General features: G+C 41.2%; 1 protein-coding gene across 3 annotated transcripts; it reads right to left on the bottom strand.

The window, feature by feature from the left end:
- Nucleotides 1–357: 357 nt before the first annotated feature.
- Nucleotides 358–22,470, bottom strand: LOC136446721 (splicing factor 3B subunit 1). 3 transcript variants are annotated; one of them, XM_066445237.1, is made up of 24 exons: nt 22,340–22,470; nt 20,921–21,108; nt 20,493–20,591; nt 20,045–20,162; nt 17,487–17,560; nt 17,045–17,129; nt 16,406–16,491; nt 15,633–15,885; nt 14,898–15,119; nt 14,430–14,551; nt 12,633–12,801; nt 12,169–12,299; nt 11,472–11,738; nt 10,390–10,660; nt 9,825–9,970; nt 9,160–9,306; nt 8,519–8,644; nt 7,339–7,560; nt 6,711–6,893; nt 5,972–6,204; nt 5,215–5,346; nt 2,974–3,246; nt 2,122–2,338; nt 358–1,736 (listed from the first exon to the last, which is right to left on the bottom strand). In XM_066445237.1, the coding sequence occupies exons 1-24, from the start codon at nt 22,374–22,376 to the stop codon at nt 1,578–1,580; spliced, it is 3,960 nt and encodes a 1,319-aa protein (XP_066301334.1). In that variant the 5' UTR covers nt 22,377–22,470; the 3' UTR covers nt 358–1,577. The 3 variants fall into 3 exon arrangements, with proteins under 3 accessions (XP_066301334.1, XP_066301337.1, XP_066301336.1); XM_066445240.1 differs by lacking the exons at nt 20,045–20,162; nt 20,493–20,591; nt 20,921–21,108; nt 22,340–22,470 and adding an exon at nt 18,528–20,038; XM_066445239.1 differs by lacking the exons at nt 20,045–20,162; nt 20,493–20,591; nt 20,921–21,108; nt 22,340–22,470 and adding an exon at nt 18,532–20,038.
- Between the last annotated feature and the right edge of the window lie 70 nt (nt 22,471–22,540).

The raw sequence follows: 22,540 nt of genomic DNA, 5'->3' as shown, positions 1-22,540 counted from the left end.
ATCCGATGGGAAATTGAAGCCTTGTTGAGACTTCTCTCCCACAGCTGTTGTTATAAGGGATATTTTGTTGTTTTGTCCTACGCTGGCCTTATCAATACTGAATGCAAGGTTTGCATGTCTGCCTGACCAGATATTCAGGCTTTTTATTTGAAGTCATCTGGGCCATGTTTAGTCTGTATAACGCAAACTCCAGGAGCTTGATTGAATTCAGGCTAGGCCATGTTGGATTACACTACACTGACTACAGTGAAGATCTTCAAAACACACAGTAAATGTCATTGCTAATCCAGTTACCTGCCATGTACATTGTATATATATGTATGAAAAACAAACACAAATATGACAAAAGAATACAACTGCAGACTTAAACACATTTATTTTGTACATAAGAACTTTAACCCCATGTCCTGTTATATTTCAACTGTAAGTAATAACACAGGTGGCGGTGCCACAAAACACATTCATCTGGATTGTGTTTACTACTGTGTAAATATTATGTCATCAGAGTACATTCCGATCTGAACAAAGTGCACGCTGTCAGAGCATTCATTGTACAAGATTTCCTACAAAAGTTACCACAGAACTTCCTGTAAGGTTGTTAATTTTCCCCGATTTGAAAGGTGGCATTTTGAGATCTGCAAAACCATACAATTTGAAAAAGATGTTCTTTTTTAGTTGGGATGAATATCTTCAGTTACAAACACATTTTCTGCACCACATACCGGGACATCTCACAGAATTTGTGTGTATATATACAAAAGGTATGCAAGCTACGTCTACATACATAGAAGGGCTGGGAAAAATCCTGTTCATGATTATCTCAAAATATAACAAGGGGTTTGTTTCAACCTCCGAAGCAGCCGCTGGTCTCTGCTTGATACAACAAGATCCACCTGTATCCATAATTGTTTCCTTACAGTTAGGACCTCCCAGGGTAGAAAACGTGGGCTAAACTGAGGGGTTGTATTCAACATTTCTAATTTTCCCAGCTTTTAAGTTTTAGAATACAGCAGTCTGTGGTGTAGAACTCACAAAACATAAACTAACCCTTGCACAGAGGCTTTGCTGTTTTTTTTTGTATCATCCACCTTTTTAAATACGACTCATTGTCTAAAGCTATCCTAAATTACAGATAAAATTTCCTACTAATCGCAGTCCCGTAATGTACATTAAACAGCATGACATCTCAGATGCTGTTTCAAGGATTTTTTTTTTTTTTTTTTTAAGCAAAAAAAACTGGGCTAAGCTTGAAGCAGATGACAGTTTTTATAACTGTTATGGTGTGAATTCTGGCAGTATACATACAGTGACATGAACTCAATAATATCCAAAGTAGATCTTTGATATTCTTGTGTGGTATGCCAAGCAAATAGGCCAACCAGTGTATTTATACTGTCATCAAGAGCTTTTGGGCTGGATTATAACTTCTTACGTACCAGCGTTTATTTGGTACAAGTTTAATGTGAGCACTTATCTTTTGTTGGAAATAATATCAATAGATGACTAAGTTATTACAATTTCTGGTCAGCTAGCAGCCAGAGATAATTGTGAAATATCCTGCTGCTATTTTGGGGGGACTAGAGGAAATATGTGAGCTCGTGACGGGTGTATGTGTTTTTGTCGTCGTCTGAGACTTTGGGGTAGGCTGCCACGAGAGCATCCTGCCCTCCGATGTACAAGTTGTTGTAGATTCTCCAGTACGTGTCGCGGACCTTCCTCGCAGGATGGAACAATCCCTGTGGAAGGTAGAGAAAGAAAATCATCAGTTTCAAGTAACTTGCAATTAAATGTACAAAAAACACAAATGTATAAAAAATTGCTTTCTATCAAAACTTTATCCCTCGCTGATATCAGAACTGGCATTAGAAAAACTTGCACATAGCTACTTCTATACTATATTCTAACAAATATAATGGTGAGCTTTCCCTAAATTACAAACCTCATCACTTGATTGTCACTTAACATTGGAAGGTTTTCCAAAGCTGATAGGATTTCTTTTGAATCATCTCCCTATTGACTTACTGTATTCTGTAATGACCCCATACCTAAAGAATGAAATATGCGGTATGTTCTTTCTAAGAAAAGCAAGTTAAAAAGGGTAACAAATGAAGTCCATCTGACCTGCAGACAGTACTGTAAGAGCTTCCCCGGCCCCAGCGCTACTCTCAGCCCCTCCAGTGCATCCATGACAGCCTGGATGACGTGAGGCGATGTCTCAAAGATGTTTGGCCACACATAGTTGGCCAGGTGAACCAGAGCGTCCTCGCAGCCGAACCCGTACACCCCCAGGGACATGTGTTTGATAGCAGAGCAGGCTGTTTGTCTGTGCACCAGGTCTCTGTGAGGGAGAGGAAGACAGGAAAACCTAGATGAGACAGGGCTTCCTGACTGACATCTGTCAATCACAATACTAAAACTTGTCATTGCTGCGATACTGTTGTTCTTGCCTAAGTTATAGTTTTGATACATACATGCAAAACCAAACAATTTTCAAACCTTCTGTGCCCCATTAATTCCTGTTACTCAGTAATCTTCATTGATTACACTTGCCCTTTTTTCTTCTTTTGTTCAACTACTAAATTCAGGTCGCCATGGCAGCACAGAAAGTTTTTTCTGCCATTGTTTCTAGGATACAATGCCTCAGTCTGACGTGCTTTCTCAGCAGAAACCTAAGTCTCTGACAGGGATAACTTGTCATCATCACAGACACTATTCTGTACCATATATAGATTTCTTATCATGTGGCACCAAATAAAATTATGGTAAGTCCAATGACAGAAGCGTTAATCAAGGTTAGACATCCAGATAATAAAACATGCCAAATAGCAGTTTCTCAAGCAACTGGATATGATTGGGGAAACGGTCAGAAGTTTCAAGTAGCATCCACTACTTTCCATCAGTGACACTGAGCAATGATTCACTTACTATCCGGTATAGGATAGGAAACTTGAAAACCTAGGAAATCTTGCTCACCTGTCCATGAGTGCATCCTCTAACAATGGAGTCACGGCGTAGATGTAGTCCTTCCCCATCTCCCCAATGTACTCAAACAGGAAGGACAGGGACTTCAGGACTCCGTTCTGGACGTTCAGTTCAGGGACTCGGTACTCGTTCATCAGCGCGGGAAGAACCGTGAAGGGGGAGCAGGTCTCCGCCACGATCGCTATGGCGACGGTCGTGCAGACACGGTTCTGTCGCTCCTGGACCTTCAAATTGTTGAGCAGTGTGGCCAACACATCGTGAGGACTGGAGGAGAAAAGACATTGTCATTACCTTACAATGAACATACATTATCTTTTACATCTCTTCTAACCTCTAGTTTCACTTCTTATTCTTTGTATTAAGTATCTCTAAAAAGATACATTAACCAACCCAATAAACAGGCTACACAAAGACATCAGCAAATGCTCCATCTAACAGACAAACAGCAAATTCTCCAGTTACTGATGATTGAACAAAAATCCTTGCGAAAGCACATAATGTTATTCATTTATTCATTGTCACAGCACACTACACTGTGTCTCTAGGCAGCACAACTGATGTGTGACAGTCAACACTCAGGGACAGATGAATACATGGCATGGCAATTTACACATGCACATCACTACTTAATATACATTGTTACTAACAATCATTAAGACACTTAACATCGTTTAGTCGCAATTTTATACACAAGATAAAACAAGAGTCCGTAGGACACAATTCTCCGTGAAGTATTTATAGTATGTACAAGTATTGACCCACACAAATTGCATCTCTGCTCAGTCCAAGTAGTGTTTTAGAGCAAGTAAAGAAAAAGTGTTTGTTTATCTTTTTCTTTCAATACAGGAGTGGTCAACCTGCTGAAAAGTATGTTTTTACAGCATGGCACAGATGGGATCTAGAAATTCCGGGAAAAGTCACAAAGTTAGATCTAGGTGGCCCCTTTTCAATTATCAACGAACCATTCAGCCTTACAACTAAGATGTATCAGAAATCACAAATATGCAGTAAATCCTCTTTCCACAATTTATTGCAGGCCAGCCTGATCTATAGCTATCAAGCTATTTGCAATAAAAAAGGCTAATTTATATTATCGTAACATTTCACGAAGGTCAAAGGTCACCGGATCTAACCACCCGGAAGTGACACTGGCGCGCGCACTTTTCTGAGAGATATTTCTCAACAATCTTTCATCCCCTGTGTAAACTTTTTACATTGTCACAGCCTCCGTATTATAAACTACAAGTGTGGTAAGTTTGAAGGTCCAGAGATTTGCCATTTTCACACTGTGCGTAAAAATACATCGTCCGTCCCGTGCGCACATACTGTATGCAAGGAGGTTTAAATATGTATGCGAGTTGCGAGGGACACGGCATACTTAATACACAGACTGGAGCTCACTCGGCATATGTTCGCAGCTAAAACTCACAATTCCCGTTGCCGCATTGGTATGTAACTTGGTATATCGTTTGCTAGGTTGCGTGTGGTGATGCACGCTGTCTATTTTTCAATGTAACAGTGACTATACGATCACAGCAAGTAAGGAAGATTTATACCTCGTATCTGCCTGAAGTATTCCAGTCATGCATAACGGATTATAACATGGTCCCTATGGCAGGGCAGTGGGACATAGCATTAATTATAGGGGTGCAATTACGATATTGGATTGACGTTTAAAGTAGTTATGGTGTAACAAAGCTATTGTGCATCCCCACGCCGAACCAGGCAAACGATATGCCAAGTTACACACCAATGCGACAACGGGATCGTGAGTAATAGCTGCGAACGCGCAAACAAATGCATTCCCAATACTCCCAGAAGGAGGTCATCCTCCTTCCCGGAGTAATAAGCAAGTACGTTCAGAGGTCGTATCCATTTACGGGTGAACTTAAAATGTTTGCAGAGTTAACAAACTAACTCACAAAATGTGTTTAGATAGAAGAAGGCTAGGAGGAATATGATGTTATGGAGGCAACTTGAATGGAGACTGTTGGTTTGTGTCACCCACATCAGTGTGGCAAGCCCACTAAGAAAAGCCTGACAATGGTTCTGAGTGCTCAACTTCATCTAGCATTTCATCTGTCCTCACAGACAATTATGCGGTCTGATTGGAATAAACTGATGAATGCAACAGAAACTAAACAAATCTTAACACTTCAGTTAATCAAGACTAAAAGCAGACCAAAATGAGGCAGGTAAAAGATTGGTAAAACTTAAGTAAACTTAACTCACCCAATAGCCTTGGCGATGTAGCCAAATGTGTTGACAGTTGCTCTCCTGATGGCTTTCTTGTGGGCTTTCAGCAACTCCAGCAGCTCAAAGCAAATCCTCATCCATTCACGAGCAGACACAAACTCCGAACCTCTGTAAAAGAATGAAAGAACTTCACAGAAAAGCTCATACCTATACTAACACATCTTGCAGACTTTGCATTTCAAACATTTTTACAAAGATGATTGGTAAGAGTATGCCAAAACAAAATGGAAAGACCCTTGTACTCTTTGGCTGTTATCAAACATAATAAATATATGAACATTGTCATTTGCAAGAGGGACAGATTTGGACTGGTGTCCTTTGTATATAGCAGCAAAACCTCAGTCTGACGTGCTTTCTCAGCAGAGACGTTCTTGTCTCTGACAGGGATAACTTGTCATCATCATAGGCAAACTATCTACTAAGCATTCAACTTGCTAATGCCCTCAACTCACTGGACCTGCCACATGTTGCCGACCTCGCTATGACCAGCAATCTGACAGCGTGCTCAACAAATTTCATTGATAAAAACAAGTCTTTACATGCTTTGTGTGTTCTGTTGTCTTTTTAGTCATACTTGTACCGTTATACGCGTTGCGTGATATTTCCATTATAAAGTCAACGGTAACAAATCCAATTTATGACAAAGCGGGACCATCGTGCCGCATGTCCAGTGAGATAGGGACTTAACCCTTACTGCCTTGGCTACTAAGACCCATGAACAAGAGCAACAAACCTGTCTGCAATTCTGCCCACGAGGTCAATGCAGTTCTCCTGCACCTTCTCGTGACGGTTCTTAAGGATGGGTGTCAGACGCGGCAACAGGTCCTTGATGGGCGGAGTCATTTTCTGCATGCCGATGACGTTGACAATGGCCTTGAGGGCGCCGAGAATAGAACCCAGCACCTCCGGGTATTCCTCTCCCAGGTACTCATAAAGTACCACTCCCAAATGGCCCATCAGTTTTTCCTGTCATGAAAACATGAGAATATTTCAATAAACTGTTCAGCTATAATCAGCAATAAGAATGTCATTATGGTTAGATAGATAACAGTACTATACACAGCTCAAGACATTGAAGAGCAATGGCAGTCTGGAAAGTTTTGTTTCTATCCCATGGTTGCTACGATACAATGCCTCAGTCTGACGTGCTGTCTCAGCAAAGACATCAGTCTCTGACAGGGATAACTTGTCATCATCACAGACACTATTCTGTACTGTTTGTAGACTTGTGTTTAAGAGTGTGGGAACAACTTCCTATAGGTTCACTCCACTCAGTCTTTGAAGTTTTAAGACATTGCTACTTCATGTTTCTATAACATCAGTAGATACCTCTATGGCTGATTAAATCTGTAAAAGCAATGCTTACATGCTCCTGCTAGGACACTTGTTTGTTTGCTTAAAACAGATCCATAAGCATGCAAAGAATGTTGCTGAATAAAGAAACAAAAACTGTTACTGTATCCACAACCCACCTCCTGACAAGTCTTCATCACCACGGCGATGCGGGAGATGAGGTCAGCGGCTTGCTGACGGACCTTTGCCGCCTTGTTGTTGAGACGCCACAGGATCGTACCACAGATCTGGGGCAGGTACGGCTTCACGCGCTTGGCCAGGGCGTTCACGATGGTGCCGAAACCATTCAGCATCACAACATCCTGTGGGTGGGAGAGAGAAATCCTGTTAGGTTAGCTTCATAAAACATCAGCAAAATATGGACATTAGAAACCCACAGGAGCTAATTGAGCTTTGACACAGTTAAAATCTTTCCAGCTTTGTTAGGTTAACAGTCAAACCTGTACTGGTGACCACATAATAGTTTGCATATGGAACCCCTGGCCACTGTGGGCACATTAGGATTCTCAATGCTTGGGTCTGTGGGAATAATAATCTGACCATGGTGGCGTCCTGTCTTACATAGACCGTAGATCCCCACACAACTTTGTTGCATAGGTCGACTTCTTGAACGGTTTTCCTCCAGAGGTTGCGGTCTGCTGTAACAATTTATTTTCAAGGCCTTGGTCACTATAGACATGTTAGGCTGTATTTTGTATTAAGATAGTTCGTCTTGAATTTAACAGTTACACATAATGGTAACCCCACCTCTGTAGTCTGTTCCTGGAAGGCGTACAGAATGCCGTCGATCAGCTGTTCCTCCAGGCGGGAGTCAATGTCGGCCGCTCCCAGGTTGGCCATGATCTTCTCGATGGTCTCCATGACCATCTTCCTGTACTGTTCAGCCTCGTCCTTCAGGTCGTCCACAATGCGACTGATGATCTCCGCAGCGCCCACCTTGTTGGCAATCTCCACGGTTGTGTCTACAAGCTGTTAAAGTATGAAAAATATACATCTGATTACTTGTTGGATTAAAAAAAAACATTGTGAGAGCATCATATTAAGAGTGAACAATAATTGGTGGTCTCCCAGACTTTCCTCACTTCACTAAGTGTAAATGAGTGCCTAGCTTCGGTTAGGGACGTCCCCCGGATAGGACGTTAAATGGAGGTCCTGTGTCTACAAGCTGTTAAAGTATGAAAGAATACATCTCTTTATTTATTGGATTCAACAAAACCAAATCCAAGGTTGTGTTTACAAGCTATCAGTAAACATCTTGTTACATGTAAGATTACACAAAATTACTAAGAAAGACATTTACCAACTCAATGAACAGGCCACACAAAGACACAAAAACAAACAGCACTTTCTTCAGTTATTTATGATTGAACAAAAATCCTTGCTGAGGCACATGATGATATGAAAGCAACTTGAATGGAGTCTGTTGGTTTGTGTCACCCACATCAGTGTGGCAAGCCCACTAAGAAAAGCTTGACAATGGTTCTGAGTGCTCAACTTCATCTAGCATTTCATCTGTCCTCACAGACAATATGACGTCTGATCGGAAAATACTGATGAATGCAACAGAAACAGAACATATCTTCTTCTAACAGTTCAGTTTATCAAGTCTTAAAGCAAATCAATGTGGACACAGAACATTCCTAACCAACTCATCTCTTGTCAATTGTATGTTGATCATCTCTCACTGCCTGAGAAGCACACTATAAAAGTATAAGTCAAGCTAATGAACTAAGACAAATCCTGAGCTATAACTCCATCATAACGTTTTGTGCAACAGAAAACAGAGCAGTTCCTAACTAAATGATCTATTGGCCACTACAACCTATATGCCCGGCTGAAGACCTAAGACTAAAGTCTCTTGTTTATTTTTGAATGCAAGAAAAGCACATTATTTCCTTCCTTAAGTTCCAAGAAAAGAGATCCTGACCTGTCTGTAGTTCCTCCTGTCCAGGGCCATCCTGTGCTGCCAGAAGTGTTTGAAGAAGGGCGGCAGGATCTCTTCCCGGATGTACTGGGGCTCCACACCATCTGTGGCACAGCACTGCTTCACTACCTGCAACACAACACAGGCTGCTCACAGAAAAGGTGGATCTTTCTTCCAATTTCAAGACAAACGTTACCTTGGACATGTGTACAGTGTCTAGAAATATTCAAAGACTTAGGGGAACATATAAAAAAGACTGGTTGTATTTCCTGTTTTCTTATATCTATTTGAATACACAGCTCAGTTTTACTTATTGCACGATGAATGTGACCCGGACCTAACTTTACACTGCAAATAATATTGAAGAGCCATGGTGGTTTGTTGTTGTACAATGCCTCAGTCTGACGTGCTTTCTCAGCAGAGACTTCCTTGTCTCTGACAGGGATAACTTGTCATCATCACAGACACTACTAATACAAATGGCTTAGATTGAATCAGAAACGGCATATTTCACGTCCACTGTAAAGATACATACATTTGTATGATCTCTGCACTTTTATACTTCCTTACATTTCACTTGAATGTGTCTTTGACATGTACAACCTTCGAACTAGTAATAAAGATCTGAATAAAAGGATACTAACCTTCAACACAATCTTCTTCATTTCCTCATCAGGAGACTGGAACTCTCGGATCAGGATGAGCATCACTTCACGTGTGTAGTAGCTGGCGTACTCAGCGTCCATGAGGGGGATGAGGTAACCAATGGCCTTCAGGAAGGCAGCTAGACCCTGTGGCGCAGGATAGCACATTTGGGTTAGATTCCTATAAATCACTACAAAGACCACATAATATTGAAGAGCCAATGGTAGCCAGGTTAGCTTTCTTGCCATTGCTGCTATGATACAATGCCTCAGCCTGACGTGCTTTCTCAGCAGAGACAGTAGCCTCTGACAGGGATAACTTGTCATCATCACAGACACTATTCTGTACCATTCTTAGATTTGTGTTCAAGTATATGTCAACAATTTTTCTGAAGTACTTGAAACATAAATTTTGAAAAGCCAAGAGAGATAAAGGATACCAACTAATAATCCTACTGCCTGCTTGACAAAGAAAGCCATAACTGCACAGTACATGCCTTTACAGTATAGGTAAAAAGTAAAAAGGTAAAGCAGTCATCCTCAATTGAGGTGAAGTATGATGCTTTTTCAAGTAGCTTGTGGAAGTGCAATGTGGCTTCGCAAAGGCTCACATTTTGGCCAAGTATAGGTAAATGTACATTATAATAAAAGAAATGTCTGCGTACCTTTCCTCTGTGCTGGCGGATACCCTTCCAGAGGGGTTTGAGAACACTGTCAAAGGACTCGATACCGTAGGGCGTGGCAGCTTCAGCCAGGGCAGCCAAGGCCAAAGCGGTGATGGTACGCACTTTCTGCTGTTCATCCACCAGACCTGAAGACATGACAGAAAGTTTATTAGAAACCATAGGAGTGTCTACTGGTAGATCATATAAAGGCGTTTTATGGTTGAATGTTAATATACAAATAATGAAATTCACAGAGAGCTGCTTGTTGTATCTATGCCTCAGTCTGACGTGCGTTCTCAGCAGAGACGTCCTTGTCTCTGACAGGGATAACTTGTCATCATCACAGACACTATTCTGTACTGTTTGTAGACGTTTGTATACTACTTTGAACGTTGTATCAGACAGTTTTGCCCTTTATACAAGTCAGTTTAAACAAGAGTTTAGTTGAACTGAGTTGATCTAGATAACCCTTCTTCTTTCTTTAAAGAAATATACCCCCAAACAAAGGCACAGATGAAAAATGAACAAAAATTTAAAAACATGACATCAGTAAAGATCCACTTACCATGCTCAATGATTTCCACCAAGTTCTTGAGGTGAGGCAGGATGGCGCAGCCCATGAGGATGGCGATCTGCTGCACGATCTTGATTCCTGTGTGCCGCGCTTGCCAGGACTTCTTACTCCTGCACACAGCCTTCAGGAAGGGCAGGAGGGACGGGATGCCAAGGGCCGACGCAACGACAGCGAACGCACGGGCCGTGGTGTTACGCACATACTCATCCAAGTTGTCAATGTCAGGACGCATGGTGGAGATCATGGTGGCCAGGCCTGCAGCCTGAAATTATCACAGCACAATATTTATCATGGATTAAAGCTTTCAACATAAGCAAGACGTACCCACATACCAAATATCAAGACAATTCATCCAGGCCTTCTCGAGTTATGCTGATCTTCTACATACACACATACATACAAACGCTATCGAAAATATAACCTTCTTGGCGAAGGTACTGTAAGTTTTTATGCCATTGTTACTACGGTACCAAGCCTCAGTCTGACGTGCTGTCTCAGCAAAGACATAAGTCTCTGACAGGGATAACTTGTCATCATCACAGACACTGTTCTGTACTGTTCTTAGACTTCTTATCAAGTGTGTGGCACCCACCAAATTACATTGAATAATGAAACACCTGCCATTCCTGGTATCAAACACATTTTGTCTTCAGTCTTATTCTCTCTAAAACTCTTCAATCATCCTACTCTCTGTATGGTTTGCTTTGAACAGTTTTGAACTGTCTATTAATTTCTACTGCTTCTAGTCTCTACCAGACTAACAATCCCGGCTATAGGGAGAATATATGCCAGGGAAGTTTGACCACCAGAGGGTTTCATTTGCGAGCGAGTTATCAACTTTACCTTGGACTTACTCTACTGGCTAATTATTCCTTTTTTTGCTGAATTCTGCAATCCTTACGCCTGTAGGAAGGCCTGGTGGAGGCTAACTGCTTCCCTAATACAACAAGAAGCTGAACACACCTTAGCCAAGTTGGAGATGATCTCCCTGCCCTCCACGCCAATGATCCAACCTTATCAATACTGTGAACGACGTAACAGTTCCAAGCTGTTTCTATGTCTACTGTACACACCTTAGCCAAGTTGGAGATGATCTCCCTGCCCTCCACACGTGCGTAGTAGTCCTCATCGATGAGCAGCGGTTCGATCACCACCAGGATCTTGTGCACGTAGGGTCGCACCAGGTCGTCCAGCTTGTACAGGATGCGGTCGATCACCTTCACCAGCAGATGGCGCTCCTGGTCCTCGAGAGTGGGGGACATCAGCAGGGGCAGGATCTGGTTAAAGAGGGGACCGGCGCCGAACTCCCGCGCCTTGTCTGTGATCTGTCTCAGGGCAGCCTGCGGAAAAAGTTAACGAGAAAAATTAGAATGACGGCTTATCTGTGTTGATAGGATACACAGCCTGTGTTACAAATCTCTCGCTGCCAGGGGCTAGTTGGTTCCCTCCGCAAGACTAGAGGGCTGGTTAGTTGGGTGGGACACTAGGAGCACGATCATATTATTTCTTACTCTATCAAAGAGTTGAAGCATACACAAAGTTCAGCTTCCAGTATGAATTAGTCGGTCTAATACGATACATACTCAAAGATGTTTTACTTTTATTGAAGTCGTTCCATTGTGTTGTATAGCAAAAAAAACTTGATGTATGAAAGAACGCTGGATGAGTCTGTGAGAGAAGTTAGTATCAAACATGAATGTCCTCTCAAATGTTTAACCATCATGTGAAATGTTACAGAAAATTTCCTCAATGGTTTGAATGTGTTCCTACCTTTCTCATGGGTGGAGTGCCATTCTTAATCTTCAGGAGGAGCTTCATGATCTTCCTCTCTTTCTGTTCCTCAGCACTGAGCGTGGACTCATCAACATCCACCAACAGCTTGTCAAAGTACTGCACATCATCTGGAAGGGACAAAACATCTCTGTCAATTCTCTGCTAAAGATAGTACTTTCAATACCTCTAGCATAGTTTTGAAAAGATTTAAAAAGAATTTCACTTAGGGACTGAAGGACAGGACAAAGATTTGGTTGTATCAACTTAACAAGTTGTGTAATACACTATAAAAGCACAATACATGAGCTTGCCTTCCATAGTTAAGCCTTCAGTTCCCACATTGCCATTGAACATATAGGTGTATGGATCCAATTACATGCTACTGTGCCATGATCTAGGAAAGTGTAAAAGATACACACAACACCAGGGGGCTGCTATTTTATGTAGTCATAACATTTTACCTGGTTTGAGGAAGGGTAGGTTGCCTGACGGCTGGTCTGTCAGTTGTTTCAGACTCTTGTCTTCCACCTGGATGTGGAAGCCTGTCATGCCACCCATGGGGGTGGGTGTAGCTGTGAGTTTCCTGGCTGGAGTACGGATGGGCACATAGCCAGCTGGTGGTGCCAAAGTCTGCAAGAAAACAACATTTTCACTGTTAGATTCAATAGACATAAGGTGGTGGTGTGGAAAGTATTGTCAAGAACAGGTCTGTAACTTAGTGTAAGCCCTAGAACTGTGTCTTCTGCAACTAAAAGATGAAACCAAAAACATTTTGATTGTCTTTATTATAGTTTGTTCAATCTTTCTTAGGTGAACAGATGCAAGTGGAACAATGCTTAGAAGAAGTACTTCCTTACAAGTTTTTCTTACTAGTCTTAGCATTGTAGGTGTTTTGCATCGCTGAATACTTTTTTTAGGAAATGAATAATGCCTCAGTCTGACGTGCTTTCTCAACAGAGACTTCCTTGTCTCTGACAGGGATAACTTGTCATCATCACAGACATGAAATAGAAGTTGACAGTGTAAATTCCAACAGTAGGAAGAGGGTCTGCATGCCCTTTTTCGTGAAGCGTTACGTGCGATTTTAATTCACCGTTAATCGTTACCGGCCGCCCTGAATTTACCGTTAAGCGTTATCGTTATATTACTCGTGAAGCGTTACTGGTTGTTTTAATTCCTCGTTAAGCGTTATTTGTCATCCTGAATTCAATGTTAATCGTTATTGAGTAATTCCTCGTTACGCAGGAAAAAGCATTTCAGTGGGACAAGATTTCAAAATTTTCTCCAGGGAGCACACGGCTCCGGCGAAAATATGTCGGTAGGGCGCCCCCCACAGAATTTTAAGCTGAAACACTTCTATTTATCACTCTACTAGCAAAGTTTTCTCCTAAAAATTCAGGAAATTAAGCGTTTCGCGGTTCAAGATTTTACGATTTTCCCCGGGTGCATGCCGGGCCTCCGTCAAAAAATATTGTCAGGAGGGCGTCGACCCCCAAAACTCAAGCTGAAACTCTTCTGTATTTTTTCACAAACAGAGATATCACTAGACTTAACTTACATTACCAGTAATATTTGCCCATCGAAATGCAAGAAATGGCGGTTCAGGGTGTCAAGAATTTTCCCCGGGAGCATGTCGCAGCTCCGGCGAGGTCTGGAGGGCGTGACGCCCCTCAAAAATCAACCTGAAACTCTTCTGTATTTTTTTTCAAATAGAGATGTCATAAAACTTAGCTTACTCTTCAGCAAAATCCCCCCTTCAGAACGCAGGAAATAGCGTTTCAGAGGGTCAAGATTTCAAAATTTTCGTCGCGCCTTCGGCGCTCGTCATCGTGATCATGAAATTTCCTGTCGCCGCCGAATCTAAAGGGTTCGGAGCAGGCGTGCGAGAATGGCATAGTGTAATAGGTCTCTTGCCACAAGATAAGGACGACTAGTGGCAAAAAAACGTCGTCTTCAGGGGTATCTCATGTTCTAAAAATGCTGAATTTACCGTTAAGCGTTATCCGCCGGCCTGAATTTACCGTTAAGCGTTATCGGCTGGCCTGAATTTACCGTTAAGCGTTGCCAGGACCCCCCCATGCAGACCCTCTAGGAATTGTTGGCATGAGTTTGTGTATCATGTGAGACTTTGTATCAAACAGTTTTCCACTGAAGTAAGTTCAGAAGAAGCTTTCTTGTAATTGATTTCCTCATGGGAATAATTTTGAAATGATTGTGAGTAGGTTTGACACTGCAGAGTTAAAAATTATGTTACTGACCTTGTATCCCTCTGGCAACATGGCGTCAAGTTCCTCGTCTGTCAAGGGCCTGTTTCTCTCATCTATCTCCCGCTCCCATCGCCAGGCCTGCATCTGTTCTGGTGTCATCTGCATGATGTGACCTGTTTACAGAAAAATGTTTTACCATCTTATGGAAACTATTCAGTGGATGCTAAAACACAAATGATCTTGACAGTTTTCAATGCAATGAAGATGAAAAACTCATGTTACAAAAATCTTGATTACACAAGTTTTTGATAAGTGATACTTTAAAAACAACTAGTCTTTTGTTGTGCTGTAGTCTGCTTTTAATTCATTAAACTTGTGAGCAGCTTCTTTTCAAAGATATCAGACAGATACAATATTAATCATATAAAGAAAACTTAACATGTTGTGAAAATCTTCCCTTTTTCAACTATTTCATAATCATATAGGGTGAAGCAACATAGCAGTGGAATTATCATCTACCTGGAGTAGGGGTGGCCATGTTCATTGCCTTTGGTCCTGTAGGTGTGATGCCCTGTCCCAGCATGGGTGTGGCCGGCCCAGGTGTGCCAACAGGTGTCTCGTCCCACCTGGAGCGCCGCTTGCTGGAGGCGCCAGGTGTGGGAGTCTCCGAGATCACGCCGTCTCCCATCCCTCGGTCCGTACGTGGGGTCTCAGCCCAACCACTTCCGTGTCCAGGCGTTTCTGATACGATAAAAAATAACTGTTATAAAAGGGCAATGCATCATTTCTTTAACAAACTATACACAATCCATGCATTACATAGAAACATTCTTTACCTTGTAAATGTCAAAGGCTATATTTTCCATACTAACAGTATTACATGCAGGGGTTCATCTAAATCAGGAAAGAGGGCCGCTGCGCCCTCTTGTTTCAGCCCAGTGCCCCCTTGTTGAATTCAGATTTTAGCTTAATGTCCAGCATACAGCCTTCACCCAGCAATCGATTCTTTCATAAATACATAGAATTTGCTCCCTTGCCTGTGTGTGCTCCCTCTTATTCAAGTTTTCTAGAAAAACCCCTGACATGTACATGTATCTTATATGGCACCTAATTTCAGGAATGCTACTTGGGATGACCATTGTATTGCCTTGTTGCAATTTCAATAAACAAATAAATAAATACATATACTTAACACTATATGATGATCGTTTTTCAACACTCCTATACACCAGTAAGTAAGTCTACACCATTCACCTCTTTCAGTCTTGGGAGTTTCGTCCCATCTGTTTCTGCGAGCGCTGGGCGTGGCCCGTGGGGTCATCCCTCCAGCTCCAGGTGTGTCGTGGCCAGGTGTGCGTCCGGGCGTGGTCGCACCAGGTGTGGCATGCGCAGGTGTCTCCGCCCAGTTACGTGTGCTCTGGCCAGGCGTGGCACCTGGAGTCTCTCCACTTTTGGTACGGCCAGGTGTTTCATCCCACCTGGTCTGGGCTGGGGTGTGGGAGGGAGTCTACAACAAAGCACAAAAAAAGATATGTTAACTTATGATGTTAACTAGTAATATAAAAAAATTCAAGCTTTATATATATTTGTAGACATAGAGGGCAGACCATTCTCTACATTTGTAGATAACCAATACCTTTCCCAAGAAGATACTACTAAGATCTAACCATTAGAGAATATGTAGTACACTATATGGAGTACACTAATCCCCCAGCTTACTGATAAATTTTCTGTTAGATAGAAATATCTACCTGCAAACTGTATGAAAGATTCAGCATCAAAAGTTATCATACAAGAGACAACTGACATCTTTCCTGTTCGATAGAAATATTTACCTGCATACTTAAGTAAAGATTTCATCATTGAAATTTACATTACAAAAGACAACGCTGAATAAAAGTTCTAAACGGGAACTTTGCAGCTTTAGATGCTTTACTGAGGGATGACCACAGTGCAATAGATGTCGGTTAGCTTGAGGAATGAGTCCGCTCTACTTTATAAAAGCAAGACAAAGTAGCGATACATACATCAGCTTGGTCCCAGCTGGACATCTTCTTCTTGGGAGTGGCAGAAGGTGTCTCATCACCTGTCTGGTCCCATCGTCGCCTCTTAGCTGTTAAGAGAGCATAACGTACTCATTACTTTTCAAAGCTTATGTATGTGCACATTTTTGCCAAATAGCAGTTACTCAAGGAACTGGATATGATTTTGGAAACATAACCATTACTTCCCAAAGATTAACGCATGTTCACATCTGTTCAGTTACAACATGTCTTACGGGATAAATGAAACTTTGTACTGAGAAAAAGAAGAGCAAGCCATGGTACAATACTTCTCTAAGATCAATACATGTGCACATTTTGCCAAATAGCAGTTACTCAAGCAACTGGATATGATTTTGGAAACGGTTAGACTTTTCAAGTAGCATCCACTACTTTTTGTCACTAAGTAAGATGTGCACATTTGTTTGATTGCAGCACTTTTTATGACATTAATTGCAGCACTTTTTATGACATGAATGTTAATTTGTACTGAGAAAAATACAGTAAGACAAAGCAGTGGTACAGCTTTGTGTACCAAATTAAGATGTTCAATAGAGACAGTATCACTACCACTAAGGAGAGGATATTCACAACAGCAATCCAGATCATTCTAGTAAGACTTACTGGCTTTGGGTTTCTCTTCCACCACTTTGTTGACTTGCAGATCTCCTGTCTTGGACTTCTGAAGAATCTCCTCCCGCACTGCACGCTACAAACACCAGAACGGCAAACAGTTAACCCACCAATCCCAGCATCTGCCTCTCACACACTATTGGTTTATGGACTTCTTTAGCTGCCTCATGTATTGCTTCACACTAAGAACTGTACTAACCACTGGCAGCCACTCACACTATTCTATTGTATTCTATTCTTTATTTCACAAACAAAAACAAATCTACAATGCTACAACTCCAAAATGACTTGTTCAAAACAACACCTTGACAAATGATATAAGTGAGCATTTACATTAATACTCATGATAATATTATGTACTTGCATTCAGCTATTATTTCAAAACAAACGTCCTGCAAGCACCACAACTAGAGCCATGACTAATACTACATACCTCATCCTTCTTGAGGGCAGCCTCCCGCATCACATCCCGGTAGGTTCTCTGTGTGACGTCGGGGGTCTTGCCACCTACACAGCAACAAAGAAAACGTCATGGGAGAGAAAAGATAAAAGCGTTAGTAAAGTGGGACAAAGCAACAACAAAGCATGCTCTCTAAGACTTCAACCAGCCTTCCACATTTTTCAAAAGGAAAGGTGCATTTCTGCAACCTTTAATTTTTCCTTCATTTTACTCAGGCAGCCTTCTTACTCTTAGCAAACTGAACATCTCTTCAAATCCTATTTTCAAAAAATCTATATTCATTAAAAAAATGAATTCTGGGAGGTCATCTTAGAGAGTATACTTACATACAATTCTACATCAGGTCGAAAAGAAGTTAAATATACTCATGATATGAACTTGCATTCAGCTATCATTTCAAAACAAAAGTCCTGCAAGCACCACAACTAGAGCCATGACCTTTCCTAAACCAAAAAGAATGTTGGGCATATGACTGTGCTGTATGCTTTGTTTTGAATTTTGAAGACGACTGTTCAAAGGTGTGAAATGTGGTCTGTGGGTTTCTCTGTCTACAACCTCTACAAGAAGACATTCATGAAGCGATGTAATGCCCTGTTCTTGGTTGGGCTGTAGGTCCAGCGAAACCTCTGTGTTGCCAGCAGGTAACAAGTTATGCATACAAATGGAAAGAACAGGATGATTCTAGAGGTACAATATAATACTGAACAGATGCCCCCAAAGGTGCAAGAATATTCAGCAAAATTTTAGAAAAAAAGTTTTTTTCTTTATTCACAAACATTGCTTTACCAGCTTTTGGCAATATCAACTTGTTGGGAATTTTTCATAAAATCTTTTTCTTCCACCGTTTTGGAGGCAACAGTTCCAAAGTTCATCTAATACATGAACGACATTTGGCATCGAAACTCATGAATACACAAGGAAAGAACACAAAAGCAGCCATCTTTAAGGGATGGTGCAGCATCCACAGGAACAGTAGTAGTGCGGATGTGAAGATGGCGGCGGCGGTTTATATACCTACTGTGTCCTGCCAACGGCCTCAAACCATCGCTACCAACTCTTCCGCATCTGCAAAGAGCAGGCTTCCGCCTAAACATATTACCTCAAGGAGTTAATAGACCACAACAAGGACCTACCAACTATCATAATCTACAAATTACATCTCGAGACAGAGCAAATTTGGACAACACCAATCACATTTAAAAGCCAGAAGCTTACGTTGTTATCTTTCGGACTCCCTTGGCATGCGTTTGGTTAAAGCTGGTACACATACAGTTCTGGCGTGCTTTCTTAAAGTAAAAGGTTGGCTGTTTCCTTGACAACTTGTTGTTAAGAATACTTTTCCTTCAAAAGGCTTTTTGAATGATACTGTGACTACTTCAGGCAATCCACTGCAAAGTTTCTGTGGTTCCTACTCATATAGCCAATACATTAGTTTACAGCCTGATCGAGCTATGGTCAAGAGCTAAGAGAGTTTTTTGGCTGATATTTTCTTTTCAAGCAACCCTGCACCATGTCCTGTGTGCTAACCGTTGTTTTCTCAGAGGAAGGATGCTGTTGGAAGAAAATTGGAAGGTACGTTAGTATGTGTTCTTGGCAAGTTTCTTATTGATATAGGAACTCATGTATAACATGGATGCTTGAGAAGTACCGACATGATGCTAAGAAAGTTAGGCTACCTTCTTAGCATCAGTGCCACATATGACAGAGAGAAAACATTTGGTGTGTGGTTCACAACATAATCTTGCACGCAAAAGAGACTCACCCCATGCAGTATAGATTCACTAGAAGACACAACAGACTCTTGGAAGTTAAAGATACCAGAAAATCTGAGACCGTCCCAAGTTGTGTCAACCCAGGTTTGCGTCAACCCAGGTTTGCAGTGTGATGAAGACATTTTGTACCTTTTACTCTGAACAGTTTCTGTACAAAAATTCAGACAATCTTAAAAGTTGTTGGAGGGGGGATTTGTTTTTGTTTTCTTATTCAAGAGAAACAGCATTTCACAATTACCTACAACAATGTGACAAAAACATTGACATGAAGCTTTGATTATTTCAAAAAGACAAACAGAAGTCCAGTCTGGAGTATCTTTGTTTATTTTCAAAATGTATACATTTGTATGTTTTGGATAAACAGAGCTAGATCATAAACCATAAACCTGGGTAGCACAGTTGGAACATGTCTGAGAATAAAACAGGACCTACCTGATATGAACTGTTGATAGTAAACCCATCAAGTGAAAGACTGCTTCTGGAACTTTCTCAATGTAACGAGGACTTTCTTCCATACCTCTTTCGCAACAGTACTTAGCAACACACACTTGCCTGGCCAATCATAAAACAAACTAACAAAACTGACACAAATTTAGTACGAGTCATAAAATGGAAATTTGTTTAAATAGCCTTTTAATTTTTTTTTATACAAAATTGGCAACAGACATGTGCATGCCCACACACCACTGGTTCATGAGTAATTTTTGTACATAGTAGCAGCTTTTCAATGCAATGGAAACAAAGTTGACCACACTCTACCTTCAGCGAAAGGGTCGAATCGCTCGGGTGAAATGATGAGGTTGCGGCGCCGGGCCCTGTACTCGTCCTCCCTCTCTGCGATGGTTCGCACGCGGTGTTCGGCGAAGGGGTCGTAGTTCTGGTGAAAGGAAAGAGACATGAGCCACAGCAACACACACGGAGGAAAACACAAGGTATTACACTGAAATTCTGCTGCAATGCCAAAGAAAGCCACAAGGGGGTCCACAATGGAACTTGTCCTTTATTCTACCAACACCTTTCCATTGACAATGATCATCACATACGAAAATATGCGGTATAAAATCTGACATTTCTGCTTCAGTGCCAAAGAAAGCCACTAGGAGGTCCATAATAAAACTTATCCTTTATTTTGTCAACATATGTCCAGGGTTTTTGCTACTGCAACATGTAAATGACAGTAAAAGTGCAGTTTTTGGCTGTGTCTTACCTGTTCAGCCTGTGGGATATCATTAAGTAACGCGGCTGGTGCTGTGTATGTGGACCTCTTGGCCAGCACACTACCTGTGTAGTCATCATCATCTTCGTCCTGAAAGAAATCATGAAAAAGTGTTAGAAAATATAATATTTGTGTAAACTGCACATGAAATTTACTGCACATTGGCATTATTAATTCTATTTTAGAACTATTGTTCTACCATCTTAGCAATTATGTCTTTCAAAACAAAATGGAGTTTTTTTTGGAGATTTACAAAATAGTGAAATATGCATTGCGTACATAATGTTCTGATTTTATTACACCTTGAAATGTTGATTGAATATCGCAGTACAGAGGAAAAGGTATGGCTTCATTACACCCATACCTTCAACATTAAATCTGTTTACACAACGATCAGCAGTTGAAATAACTCCCAATACCTGGATGTCATTGGCAGGAATGGAGGTCACATATCCCTCGAACTTGCTGTTGGTGCCGCCATAGATTTCCTGGTCAAAGTGACCATGTGACGTCAAGCCCACACGGTCAGTCTCTGGTGCCTCTTCCTCTGCATTACCATTTTTACCAGAGTTCTTAGCCTGGATCTGTCTGATTTGTTCTTCAAATTCTGCATTATAAAAAAAAAAGATGGATATTCAGGGCTCGAAATTAACTATGTCCCTATGTCCCGGGGCCACTAAAATTTAGGCCGGGACAACTGAAAAATCACTTTGGGACATTTTTGGGACAGTAGAAAAATAATCCAGTGGTCCCTGTACATCTGCAGTACTATCAATACTATATACAAACATACATTTTATTCTTCCCAGAAAGAAAGAATATTTGGTTTGAATTTGAGTTGATTTTGAGTTGATTTCAATTTACAATTAGCTTTCACACAATACTGTACTGTACTCTGAGCTTTACTGTTGTTGTAATACATACTTCCTGAGAATAGGGTTGGGACAGTCCCTCCTCATTTCGGGACAATTGAAATTTATTTTCGGGACAATGCTGGGACAGTAGGGAAAAAAGTTAATTTCGAGGCCTGATATTATAGTTATTAGCTGGACATACCAGATAAAGTAGCTGCAGCAGATAGTATAAACCATAAACCAGTTAAGACTAGGCTAGATGAGCGCTGGGAAGAGCGCAAGTATACAGTGCAGTGTGAAGACCAGGACATAACAGGCCTGTAACAGGTATCAAGGACATATCTATGGGCATCCAGGAGATTTATTTTAGCTTGTTGTTATACACTGAACGATTCATTGGTTGCAATGGACACAAAGTGATACAAAAGTATGAACTATAAATGAAGGAAGCATCCAAGGGTCTATGGCCAACGTTGTTATAGATTGTAAGCTATGATATAGGTCATCAGGCCACATTTTAAAGAATGTACACAAATTATCATTTCATATCCGTGACGGTTGTTCCAGTCAGTGGCCTTGAGACAAAAAGAAGCACAACATTTTCGTTTTACAACAACAGCCTTCTTCTTGTGGACATAATTTTTCCACGATTTCCAAAATAAATGTTTCGTATAGACTTCGATCTCGCTTCCAAGGGACTGCAGGTGGTAAAACGAAGAACTATGGAGTCAAATAATCCAGATCACGTAGCCTTCCAGCAAAATTAATTTCTCTTTCCCAAAACACGCATGGGTTACGCTAAAATTTGGTGACGCCATTTTGGAAAATCTGTGTCGCGAAGACAAGAAAGTAAACGCTTGAAAAGCAATAAATTCGAGAAAACAGCGCACTAAAACGTGCACCAACTTAATCTATGAAATCTAAAGACAATAAAATGAGGAAAATATTTGTTGCAAAGCTTATATTTACGAGACTATAGCCTACCTTCGACAGTAGTCGGCGCTACTCCCGTAGTAGCCATCGTGCAAAGCTGAAAATATCGATCCCACAATGCCCCGCGGCCGACGTCGTCCAAACGACCTCGGCAATATTCGTGAATCCTCGCAATCAGAAAAATATGAAACTTTACAAAATTCTTATATGTTATGGGCACTTTTGGAATGAAATTAAAATGAATTTAACTAA

This window comes from Branchiostoma lanceolatum, chromosome 13 (assembly GCF_035083965.1).
Source record: "Branchiostoma lanceolatum isolate klBraLanc5 chromosome 13, klBraLanc5.hap2, whole genome shotgun sequence".
NCBI lineage: Eukaryota > Metazoa > Chordata > Leptocardii > Amphioxiformes > Branchiostomatidae > Branchiostoma > Branchiostoma lanceolatum.
The sequence above is the reverse complement of the archived record's forward strand: the minus strand, read 5'-3'. Positions and strand labels throughout refer to the sequence as shown.